This window comes from Heterodontus francisci, chromosome 4 (assembly GCF_036365525.1).
Source record: "Heterodontus francisci isolate sHetFra1 chromosome 4, sHetFra1.hap1, whole genome shotgun sequence".
NCBI lineage: Eukaryota > Metazoa > Chordata > Chondrichthyes > Heterodontiformes > Heterodontidae > Heterodontus > Heterodontus francisci.
This window is the reverse complement of record NC_090374.1, coordinates 147,145,936-147,158,308: the sequence shown is the minus strand read 5'-3', so window position 1 is coordinate 147,158,308 and position 12,373 is coordinate 147,145,936. Positions and strand designations below refer to the sequence as shown.

The 12,373-nt window shown below is 43.8% G+C and overlaps 1 protein-coding gene across 4 annotated transcripts in view; it reads right to left on the bottom strand.

Moving 5' to 3' along the window:
* Positions 1-12,373, bottom strand: part of tmod1 (tropomodulin 1) — a 125,242-nt gene that overhangs the window by 87,790 nt on the left and 25,079 nt on the right. For all 4 annotated transcript variants that reach the window (XR_010974912.1, XM_068030284.1, XM_068030286.1 and 1 more), the window contains exon 2: positions 7,673-7,853. Coding sequence is in view for 3 of the 4 variants with exons in the window: in XM_068030284.1 (XP_067886385.1) it covers positions 7,673-7,798 (126 nt within the window). In the remaining variant the exon portion in view is untranslated. The remainder of the gene's footprint in view (positions 1-7,672; positions 7,854-12,373) is intronic.

The following is a 12,373-nucleotide window of genomic DNA, read 5'->3' as shown; positions in this document are numbered from 1 at the left end:
TTGCTTAATTAGGACAAGCGATTTGTGATGACTCAGATCGACTTAGAAACTGAGATCTTTGCCATTTCTGAGATTTCTATGCAAAATGATGGCATTTGGACAGCAAACTGCACTACATGTGGAAAGTATAGATATGTCGTAAGATGTTACTTAGAGCTGGTAGCGTAGAAACAGAATTATGCAAAATTAAATTATGCAAATTAATCAGTTGTTTTTCTATTCGCCAGTGAGTGTGGTTTCTACTGACCATAAGTGGCATTGATGGGGGAGGGGAGGAGGCATCCTGACCCCATATCAGAGTCATCATCACCAACATTGAACATTGTGAAAAGGCAGCTAGAAAATGAGAAGGATCCACCCTCACACCACAGTAGAATTATACAGCACAGAAGGAGGCCATTCAGCCCAGCTGGTCTGTTTCAGTGTCCATGCTCCACATGAGCCTCCTCCCATCTTATTTCAGCTAACCCTATCAGCATACCCTTTTATTCATTTCTCCATCATGAATTTAGTTTAGTTTAATTTAGAGATAGAGCACCGAAACAGGCCCTTCGGCCCACCGAGTCTGTGCCGACTATTAACCACCCATTTATACTAATCCTACAATAATTCCATGTTCCTACCACATCTCCACCTGTCCCTATATTTTCCTACCACCTACCTATACTAGGGGCAATTTATAATGGCCAATTTACCTATCAACCTGCAAGTCTTTGGCATGTGGGAGGAAACCGGAGCACCCGGAGAAAACCCACACAGACACAGGGAGAACTTGCAAACTCCACACAGGCAGTACCCAGAATTGAACCCGGGTCGCTGGAGCTGTGAGGCTGCGGTGCTAACCACTGCGCCACTGTGATGACGATCTGGAATGTGCTGCCTGAAAGGGTGGTTGGTGGAAGCAAATGCAATAGAAACCTTTAAAAGGGAACTGGATAAATACTTGAAGGGGAAAAAAATTACAGGGCAATTCAGAAAGAGCAGGGGAATGCAACTAATTGGATAGCTCTACGAAATAGCTGGCACAGGCATGATGGGCTGAATGGCCTCCTTCTGTGCTGTATCATTCTACTGTGGTGTGAGGGTGGATCCTTCTCATTTTCAGATGCAATTATGTAATTTTAGTAAAAAGCCCTGACCTGTTGAGAGTAAATAAGCCAGTACTGAGGTTTATAAACTAAGTGTCAATCTACATTGGATCATGCTTGAAAAAATAGCAACTCATGACTTGATATCAAATCGCTTGATTTTTAATAGTTTGTCTCTTGATTTACGAGACAGTGGACTTGGCATGTTTATCTACATCTCTCCCCAATGAACTACAAAATAAAACACCAAACATCAATTGGTGAATGGAAAGAGGGAATTTCAACCGCAGTAACTTTGTGTGAAATACTTGTGTTTTTGGTCCTTAAAAATAAAAATTTCAGAAATCATACATCATTATTCATCAATAAATTGCCTTGCTCTACACTAAATGTGCGTCAGGAATGGGCATCTCACCAATTCCAGTTTATATAAAGACACTCACCACAAATAAACTGTGAAATGGGACAGAACAGTTTGATTTGAAGCCAGTTCATTAAGAAACATTTTACTTCCTTTTTTGTACACAAAAGTCTTTCCTCCAGCACTTATTATGTAACCCAAATATAGTGGTATATTTTGTCCATTCCATTTCTATTTAACTGCATACTACATACCCAAAGGCAGTGAATTATATATGTGCAGCTTTTTGTTTTAATATAGAGAGTCTAGATTTCCATCTGGACAGGTGTTAAACGTACTGGCACTAAATCAGCAACATGTCCACTGATTTTTAACAAGGCCCCCATGCAGTTTTTTTTAAAAAGTCACTTTGTTTTAGTGGTGATAATTTTAGCAGTTCAATTAGATTCACTTTGAAATTATGCAAATTAGTCAGTTGTGTTTTCTATTTGCCAGTGAGTGTGGTTTCTACTGACCATAAGCGGCATTGATGGGGGAGGGGAGGAGGCAGCCTGACCCCATATCAGAGTCATCATCACCGACATTGAACATTGTGAAAAGGCAGCGAGCGTGTTTTTATTTGGGGTGGGGCATAAAGAGAAAAATGCTAATTTGGAAAACATGGTTGTGACAAAAGTGAATACAAAACTGGAGGCGGGTTAAGTTTCAAACAGCAGGAGAGGAAAATGTGGAACTTGCTGGGTAACTGACCTCTTTTGAGAGGGAAACTTGAAAATCTTTGCTATGGCCTGGAAATAAGTGAGCAGCACACCTGCAGCGGCTGCTGACAAGCCGGCAGGGAGGCTGCCCACTATAGCAATTAGGGACACCAGTTGCAGAACACAATTTCTGATTTTCAGGTGCAATTTGGGGGAGTATGCATGGTTTATGACCATTGGTAGTCGATCCACAAAAGGCCACAATGTTTTATGGAGGGTTGAGGGCAGGAAAAACAAAAGCTCCATAAAAATACTGCAGCCTTCTTTGTGCCCATTCTTATCCATTGATCCCTAGGAGTTCAACTCACTCCCTAACTTACTCAGCATGATAGCAGGCCATCATCCAGTTCTACCATGACTGGTAAACTGCCATGAAATGAACATTTAGTGCCTGCAGCTTGCCAGTTACATCCAAATGAGGCCCAAACCTAGAAGTGTTTTGGGCTTCCTGACTGCTTCACACGCATTTCTGATGAATGTCGAGATGCGGGACATAAAGGCCACATCACACCAATACTTATATACCATCAACTCATGTATATAGTGTGGCCACTCATCAGTCATAACACAGAATGTTAGCTGCTAAAGTGAGGTGTCTGAGACTCTTAAACAGAAGCAGGTTAAGAATTCTTGGGACCTGAAGAAGGCCAAGAACATTTTGGCGTCCCTCCACACTGCCGCAATTCACTGAGCAACAAGCATGTAGGAAAGGGAAGGAACCACAGCGTCTGATTTGATACCTGTGAATTATGTATCCTATTAGTATCAGACCAATCGCAATGGATTTATTTGCATATTTGTTGAAGAAGCGAACGTACAGTCTAATGCCACTTAGCAACTAGAGACCTGGTTCAAATCTCTGTCCCTTTATTAATATGGAGTTTCTTTTCTGTAGAGAGCATTTTTGCTTATTAAAAGATTCTTATTACCTTGTTTCTACAGTTTCTCATATCTGAATAAATAATTTGCAACTTGTGATTGCAAGGGCCAGTATTTATATTGTAACAAAAATGTTGACTCTGTGTCCCCTCCTCCTGGCAATATTTTTAAATGTTAGAATATTTTGATAGCAGCTTTCCTCCGTTATGGTGAGTTTTACCAGGAGGCCCACATTTTTCTGGGCTGCTGGGCACAGGCTCTGTAGGCCCCTACTACTAAGGCCTGGTCACTGAGTACTATATGTCTCAGAGTATCATTGATGAGAAATCTACCCACAGTGCAGACCACTCTAATCAGATTCAAGTCAGTAGCTCCATGCAACTGTTCCAAACATGGAACCTTTAAATTAAACCAATGACAGCATGGTGGGTGGGGAGGACAGTGATCAGGGAGAGGATTAACTCAAACAGATTTCATTGAGACATTGTGAAAAGATATGGGTTTAGAATGTTAAGCTCTTGATATTGAATAGCATTCCAGGGAAGTTCACTTAATGAAAAATACCTAATTTGTTTGGGAGGGGTGGGAAGGGAAACTGCGATTGGCATAGTTAACAGATACCTGATCCATAGGACAGAATTTTACGCTGGGCGGACGGGAGCCGGACTCTGACGTAAATGTCGGTGCCGATCCCGCTCCCGCCCAGCCTGGGGATCCGTCCCATATTTTACAGATCCCCAGGCTTTAATTGGCCCGAGGTGGGACTTCCACCCACTTGAGAGAGGAGGTGGTCTCGCCTCAGTGAGCTGCCGGCCAATCAGCGGGCCAGCAGCTCTTAGTCTCAGCAGCACCACTGGGAGCGGTGGCCACTGCTGAAACTGCAGCCCAGCCGACGGAGGAGGACACAATGGAACCGGGACAGAAGGTAAGTTCAGGCAACCTCACCAGGGGAATCGGTCGTGCCCTGGTGAGGCTAGGGTGGTCGTTTGGGGGGAGGGGGGCATCTTGGATCCTGGGGTTCTGTTGGCAGGCAGGGGCAACCCTCAATCGGGCACCCTCTACGGGTGCGGAAAGGCCAGCAGCTATAGCTGGTCAGCCTTTCACGTCCCGGGCACACCTGCTTGCCACGGGTAAAATACCCGTGGAGGCGGGCAAGGGCCCTTAAATGGCCGTTAAGTGGCCACTTAAGGGTCTTGATTGGCCTCAGGTGGGCAGGCCGCTTCTCACCCCCCACCCCCCGCCCCACCAGACCTCCGTAAACTTAGTCGGAGGCGGAATCGGGGCGGGTTAAGTCTCCCGGAGCCTGCCGCTCAATTTTACGCTGCCCCCACGCCAGCATCCGACCCGTTGGGGCAGCGTAAAATTCTGGCCATAGTCTCTGAACTGTGGGGAGTAAAAAAAGAGGAATGTGGCTAAACATTGTGAGTACTCCCTACTTGGAGCCCTGGACCCAATGCACAGGGGAGTCACAACACAACTTGCACTTGTTCACACGTGGTTTGTGAATTGACTTTTCCTCTCAGTTTCAGAGATAATTGTATATGGAACTTGCTGCCTACACCCAACCCACTGGACAATAAGGTGACCAAAATGGAGGATTTATGGGTTCTCTCTTCACACTGTGTTTCTTAGCTTAAAATAAGTTATTTTAAGAGACTTGCAAAAAATGATTTCGGCAACAGTATGTGGGAAGACTGGCTTTTTTTTTAAGCTCTGCACAAAGTATACAAAATCACAATTGATTACTGAGACGTAGATCACTGGGAAACAAGTCACAAGTATACCCTCGTGTTGGAAATTGCTAACATACAGCACTGGGCTATCATTCAGCAACATCAGCCCAGATTTTGCATTGAGAATAATGGTAATCAGCATTTACCATTGTTATGGAGTAAATCTGTCAGGAACTTTCAGAGTCCACATCGGCTCAATTAAATGCAGAAATCCAGAAGTTGCCACTGGAGCTGCCAGGCTCCTCCACGTGCTGCGCTATAAAAGTACTATGCCAATAAACTTGCAATGAAATACACGCAAGCTGCTTTACTTACCCACTAGTTACCCCACTAACCACATCAGAAATAATTAGGACTGGTACATACAGATGCAAGTGCATTTTGTAATGGCATGATTAGTCATAATTACTGCTAAACAACTCCCTGGCACTGAAAAGTTAACTTTACAAGTGTGGAACTTCATTTCTTCAGAATTAGTTTTGCGTTGGAGATTTTTTTTTTAATTATCATTTTTAAAAACTTTTTCTTTGTCTATCTCTCCCTCTTTCTTAATCCCATCTTTATTTTTCCTCTATTTTGCTTTCTGTACATCATTTAAATCAAATTTTTACTTTTTGGTTTAGACCCCTAGGTGGCTCAGTGAGGATTCTTCGGTATGATTGGTTGAAGAGCTATGCTGTTGTATTCCCTGCTCTCTCACACCACAGTTCCTGTGTCAAGGTGCCACACCTGATGACAATTTCCTGCTCAAAAGCCTGCAAAAAGTCTGTGGGCAGCTGTCAGAGTAGCAAACAGCGAGAAATGTTCCTTTTCCCCTGACCGTGAAATCTGGACCACTATCTAATTAAGATATCCTTAATACAGGTAGCATTTGACAAACACCACAGGCATCCATGGGCCTGCATTTGTATATGTGTTACAAAGCTGGTTGTCCATTATTTGAGTAACGAGCTTTCTGTCCTGAGGATGCTTCTGATGTACCAGTTAGCTATAATTTTGATATAGGCAACACAAAGCTCCATGGGTAAGACGCCTAAGTAATTCAGAAAATGGCTATAACTGGTGGAGATTAGGCAGCTACTCTTCTCCTGATGTGCATTTTGCTGACCTTTCACAGAAAAGTCAGATAAGAAAAACAAACATTCAAAAGAATTCTGTTTAACCCTTTCATGAACTGATTCAAAGTTGCCAGGTTATCTGGATTGATTTCAACAACTCACTGTTACTGCTTGCTTCTATAAATGACTAACTGAATAAATCTGGTAGCTTCATCATTTACAAATGTCTAATATTAATTGACCACCAAAGCAGTGCATGATGCTGTCATAGTGCGTGACATAGTCGCAGTGAGTGATGCAGTCACAATAGGGTGTTGTAGCTCAGTTTCAATCAATGTGTAGAGCTGATCTAGTATAAGCAACTGCTGGCTTTTGGAACTCAAAGTGCTACCAATGTAGGACGTTTGTTTCAATCATCTTTTCCTCCTGCTACAGCACAGGCTTGTACTATTCACTTTTGTCACAGCCGTGAAGGCACTTTAAAATCTTCTCATTAAGCTCAATTGCTTCAGGTCTCAAGCCGGAGCAAGACACTCATTTCTCATTAGCAACTTAACAAGACCTGGATGCATAAATATCAACTTTTGTTCACCACCCTTACTCATTCATTAATCCATTCCTGGATGGCCAGTAATCCACAAAACAATGCCAAATGAGGATAAATAGTCTGTTGGTGCTTTCTACCAACATCTTACCACTTTTCATTCTTCTACTTTCTCACTAAAACCATCAGAGAGGAAAATATAACACAAAATCTACAATATACATGCATCTGATAAGATACATTCAGAATCTTCAAGAAAATGAGTTAACAGACCAACACTCCGATTGGTATTTTTGTAGAGCTTCATAAACACTGGACTCAAAGTTGTGGACATCAAATATGACCCACAGATTGTTAACCATGTTCAGCTAGAGAGTATTGAGACCATGCATAATCAACATTGATCTAGAAGCAATAGATCATGGCTTTCAATATACTCCAACTATTTGAGGACTCAATTAAATTAGTGAATAATGTCTATTTTTTGGATTTAAGACTTTTAAGGAACAAAGTTCACAGAATTACTAGGTGATTATCAAGTTGAAGATTTGTTCAGTAAAAAAGTAGGTTTATAAATGAAAATATCTCTGTCTGGATGGGATGAGCAGCTGATTCACAAGTGCTGAATATGACCATAAGAAGTAGGAGCAGAAGTAGGCCACTCAGCCCATCTAGCCTGCTCCGCCATTCAATAAGATCATGGCTGATCTGTTTGTGTTTCGAATTCCACACTCCCATCTACCCCTGATAACCTTTTATTCCCTTGCCTAACAATAATCTATCTATCTCCGCCTTAAAAATATTCAATGACCCCGCCTCCACCACCTTCTGAGGCGGAGAGTTCCAAAGTCGCACAACCCTCAGAGAAAACAATTCTCCTCGTCTCTGTCCTAAAAGGGCGACTCCTAATTTTAAAACAGTGCCCCCTAGTTCTGGAATCACCCACAAGAGGAAGCATCCCCTCCACATTCATCCTGTCAAGACCGTTCAGAATCTTACATACTTCAATCAAGTCTCCCTCACTCTTCTAAACTCCAGCGAAAACAAGCCCAGTCTGTCCAACCTTTCTCATAAGACAACCCGCTCATTCCAGTAAACCTCCTCTGAACCGCCTGCAACGCATTTACATCCTTCATTATATGAATCAATCTGATCTGGACAGAGAAATGTACATATGTAGACATGCATGTAAATGCATATCTCTGAAAACAAACTCTGTATGTAGATCTACACGTGTAAGGCTATACATACATCAGGATCTAGTTCTTCCAACTCATCTTCCAATTGTTGGATCTCCTCTTCTGATAATTTTCGGAGAAGGTCATCTTCATCAACATCCCGATACTTTTCTAACTCCTTATTAAATGGTGCTGACATGTTGAACCAATCTTTGCTTGTACGACCTTCACAATACTGCAATGCACCTGCAAATCTGAATAAACAGAGATCCCAATAATGAAGATACCACTTAAAATGAGATTTTTAAAGCTATATTTAGGAAGCAGAAGTTACTATATCAAAACATTTATATATATTTCTGTAACTGAGTATCAGCATTCATTATCCAGTCATCTATTTTCATTTTTTTTTGTGATTAAGCATATCCCATGAAGTTAACAATAGCATAAGCCTACTGGCTCTCTCAGAACTACCATTCAGTGGAAATTTGAGAAACATTGGACCACACCTTTCAGGAGCAGGGAATCTCATGGTATGCCCAGTTAGTTAGATTGTATTCAGCTTGAGAAAAATGTTGCGCTGGAACTTGCTGAAAGTGCGAGCTGATAACAGCGCAGCAAGGGAAAAGGGCGCCTGGGACCTTAGTGAACGACAGGACCAACAGTGTAACTCCTTAAGCAATGAGATTTAAGGATTGAGAAAGAAACAGGATGACAAGGAAGGAAGGTGAGTTACAAACCAGGTACAGAAAGAGAAATAGAGGGAAATAAAGATTGGGTAGTGAGAGGGAGAAAGAGACAGAAAGGAAAAGAAAAAAATAATTTCTAAAAATTTCTAAGATGAATTTACTACATTGAACACTTTAAAATTGTTCCTTTCTGGGTCAGAGAGGTTGATTGGCACTGCATTAATTAGTATAATGTCACTAAATTGGTAATTGCATTATTAATTACTAGAATTAATTTATGTGCAAATCCTAGTTCTTAAAAGTAGTGGGGAGGTTCAGGGCAAGGAAAGCAAACATAAGTGGCATAAATCAACTAGGAAGTTCCGGAGTTTGCAACTCACGGCATATCTCTTAATCCTGCAAATTTGCTGGCTGATTTGTACATTAATAATGGCACATGTTGCTATCCTGCAGTTTTTTTATTCAGCAAGATGATGCCCATTAAATTGATTATTTTTCAAGATCAAAGGCTCGTTTGTTACCAGAGTCTTTACCCAGCAAATATCAGTTGTGTAGATGCTTTTTGGCCTATATTACTCATTATGACCTTTATGCGAGCTAACCTACGCAATCCAATGGCCAGCTGTCAACTGAACACAAGCTTACTGAATTTTTACACACACAAGGCAATTCAGATCAACATTTCTGTTGTCCAGCATCCGGTCTGGATAACATCAACTTGTATTTTTATATTGCCTTTAACATAGTAAAACACCCCAGCACAATTCACAGGTGTGTAATCAGATAAAATTTGACTCCAAGTTCATATGGCGATATTAGGACTGATTGAATGAGTGGTTGGCACAGAGTGGTCACAGAACAAAGTGTAAATGTTCGGAATTTGGTGCTAGTGGGAATTCGGTGCAGAGGAGGAAGGAGGTGCTGCTTTTTGCCTCCTATACTTCTAGTGGATCGCGTTACAGGTAAATATTTAATTTCATCTACTTATAACTTAACTAGAACAAGTCTTAGTTAAGAGACTAAAAAACTTTAAGTTGATTAAATACATAGAAACATAATGTACCAGGATAAATAAATGAAACAGGGTTATATAGGGATGATAGTTTAGGAAGTGTGCCGTAACTGCAGCACGTGGGAGCTTGTAGAGAGCATCACGATCCTGGACAACCATATCTATGATAAGAGTCGGCATCTCAAGGAACTTCAGCTCATGTTGTTGAGCTGGAGTCAGAGATGCAGACATAGCGAGGCTTCAGCAGGAGTGTTACCTTAAACCTTCTATGATTCTATGACACTTTGATCCAGGAGGCAGTCACACACACCCCTTATGTTAGGTCGTGGCACAGATCTGGTTTGTGGTCAGGGGCAGGAGGGTGTGACTGCGATTCAGTTGGGTGCAGTGTTTGAGTAGCCTTTGCCCATTGGTTAGGATCTGGAATGCACTGAGAGTGTGGAGGGGGCAAATTTAATCGTGGCTTTCAAAGGGGTATTGGGTAATTATCAGAAGAGAAAATATTGCAGGGCTACAGGGCAAAGGCAGGGGAGTAGGACTAGCTGAGTTGCTCTTGCAGAGAATTGGGATGGACACAAAAGGCCAAATGGCCTCTTTCTGTCCTGTAAACATTCGATGATTCTATGATTATTCAAAATAGAGGTTCTTGCTGTCTGTGTTGATGATGGCAAAGTCTGCAAGGTGGATGAACAAACTGACTGTGCCACCATGGTACAGTAGGCCATTCAAGTGAGGGGAATGCAAGGAATGTGCTAGAGGCAAGAGACAGCATAGCCAGGGGACAACTACTGTCATCTGCAGCCGAGACTGGGAGTTCTGAAGGTTGTGTTGCCTGCCTGGTACCAGGAGTAAGGACATCCCCTCACTCCTGGAGAAGAATTGGGAGTGGGGGAGAAGTCCTGGCTGCTCACCCACTGCCGCCACATTTAAAAGAGACAGGTGCACTCGGGTTAAAAGCATTACCAAAAGAGGGACCTGGAAGGAAGAGGAAGCAAGAAACTAATGTAAAACTTGGCTGCAGTTAGAGGCAGAGTGGTGCCCAAGTTCAGTGCTGCCTCCCTGAAAGTACTCCTCCATGCGACAAGGGCACAGAGGGAGGTACTTTTCCCACTTGATGGGAGGAAGAGGACAGCTAGCCTCATTAAGAAGGTTTAGCTTGAGGTTGTGGACAAGGTCAGCAGTCACGGGGTTGTCACAAGCTCTTGGTTGCAGTGCCGTAAGCAATGATCTGCTCAGAGCATAGGGCATGACCAGGTGCCAGTGTTCACAGGAAGACATATAGTGGCCTCACAGCACAGGCCCCTGACCAGTCTTTGTGGATTACTGCATGGCCAATAATGGCCCCTAGCAGCAGGCCTCCCAGTGGCACAATGCTGGGCCTGGAAACTGGCACAAAGACCAGTGACACAGTGTATGTTTGTGTTTGCAGGAGAAGCGGTTCACAATGTCAGAAGCGGAGACAGAATGGAGTAGGATTGCTGCTGCTAGCATATTGACGATGATCGCTGAGGCGGCATTGGAACTTGGAGGGGGTCACAGATGGGCAGCCTGGCACCGAGGGTGATGCGGGTGTGGAAGCGGCAGAGAGTGAGTTGCTTCATGGAAGCGTCCACTAAACGTCATGTCAAGCACTACCTATGGCGCACCTGTGGCCAGTGACGATCACATGGAGTTCCAGATGCACGACAGGCAGAATGAGTTGATGGAAAGTGCTGTTCCCTAGCATCGCTCGTCTCTCTAACATGTTATGTTGCAGATAAGATAATGACAAGGGCCGCTTGGGACGCGAGAAGGAGCCTCCATCTGAGAAGACATAGTCACATCATTCCCATGCACCCTCTGCTAGCGCAGACACATGGGTGGGCATTAGTGCATAGTTAGAAAGGGTGGCACCAACTGGTAAGGAGGGAACAGGGCATGCGTGAGCAGCTAGCACAGGCAGTGACAGCTGCGGTCACTCCCCATCGGAGGACTGAGGAAGGGCCCAGCATTGCTCCACTTCAAGCAGATGTTGAGCCTCGGGAGTGAACAAAATGGCAGAGGCTGGAACTGCAGTGTGAAATGTGTGGAAATCTGTCAGAATTCCCAGATACTGTTTGCACGCATGGGTGGACGATGGAGGAATCTATCCATGCCCATGAATGGCACCATGTCTCTGGCTTATGAACTTCCCAGGAAACGTGCACACACCTGCATGATCCTTTTACGGTGGTAGCATACTCCCACATTCAGTGAGTGGAACCCCTACCCATTTATGAAGGCTCCAGGCTGTTCTGCAGGAGCCTCAATGGCCACACGCATGCAGTCAATTACCCCCTGCACCTGGGGGAGTCCAATGATGGCCCTGAATCCATCCACCCTCTTGGCCTGATCTGTATAAAGCATAAGTATTGGCCTGCTGTCTGGTATAAGGCATCTGTTATCAGCTTTATTCAGTGATGGGCTGCTACTGGGAGATCCCACAGACGTCTCTAAGGGATCCCTTCGAATGATCCTGATGCATAAAAGTTGAGGGCCAGCGTGACTCTCACTCGCCACAGGCAATGGATGGCCACCACACCCCAATCGCCTCAAATCTTCCTCCATCATCGCACATAGCTCCAACACTACCTGCCTGGACAGCCGCAGTCTTCATAGACACTGATGCTCCAACATCTCCATGTAGCTGAATCCTTACCGGTAACCCTCTCAGCAGGGTAATGCGTCCGTCTCTGCTCTTCTCTTCCGCGTTCTCCAGCACCCTCATGAGCCTGTTGCTCCTCTAGGTGTTGCAGCCCTGCTCCCTGTGCCAGTACCTGTCTCTCTTTGTCTCTTATTTTCCTCATCAGAATGCTTTAGACCCATTGCTAAGTGCTGTGCTCAGGTCTGAAAGCCTCCCAATGCCACAGCTCTGCATGCACGAGTTGCATTTCAGAGGCACCCTTCCCATAATCTACCTCCGATGAGTTTGCCCACTTGATAGTGTCTTCAGCTTCTCTCTTCTGTGTTTTATTGCCTCTCACCCTTCCTGCTTTGAAACGCTGCTGCTCTCAATGGCTTTTAGTTCCAGCCACCAGTCACCTATTGCTGTCCT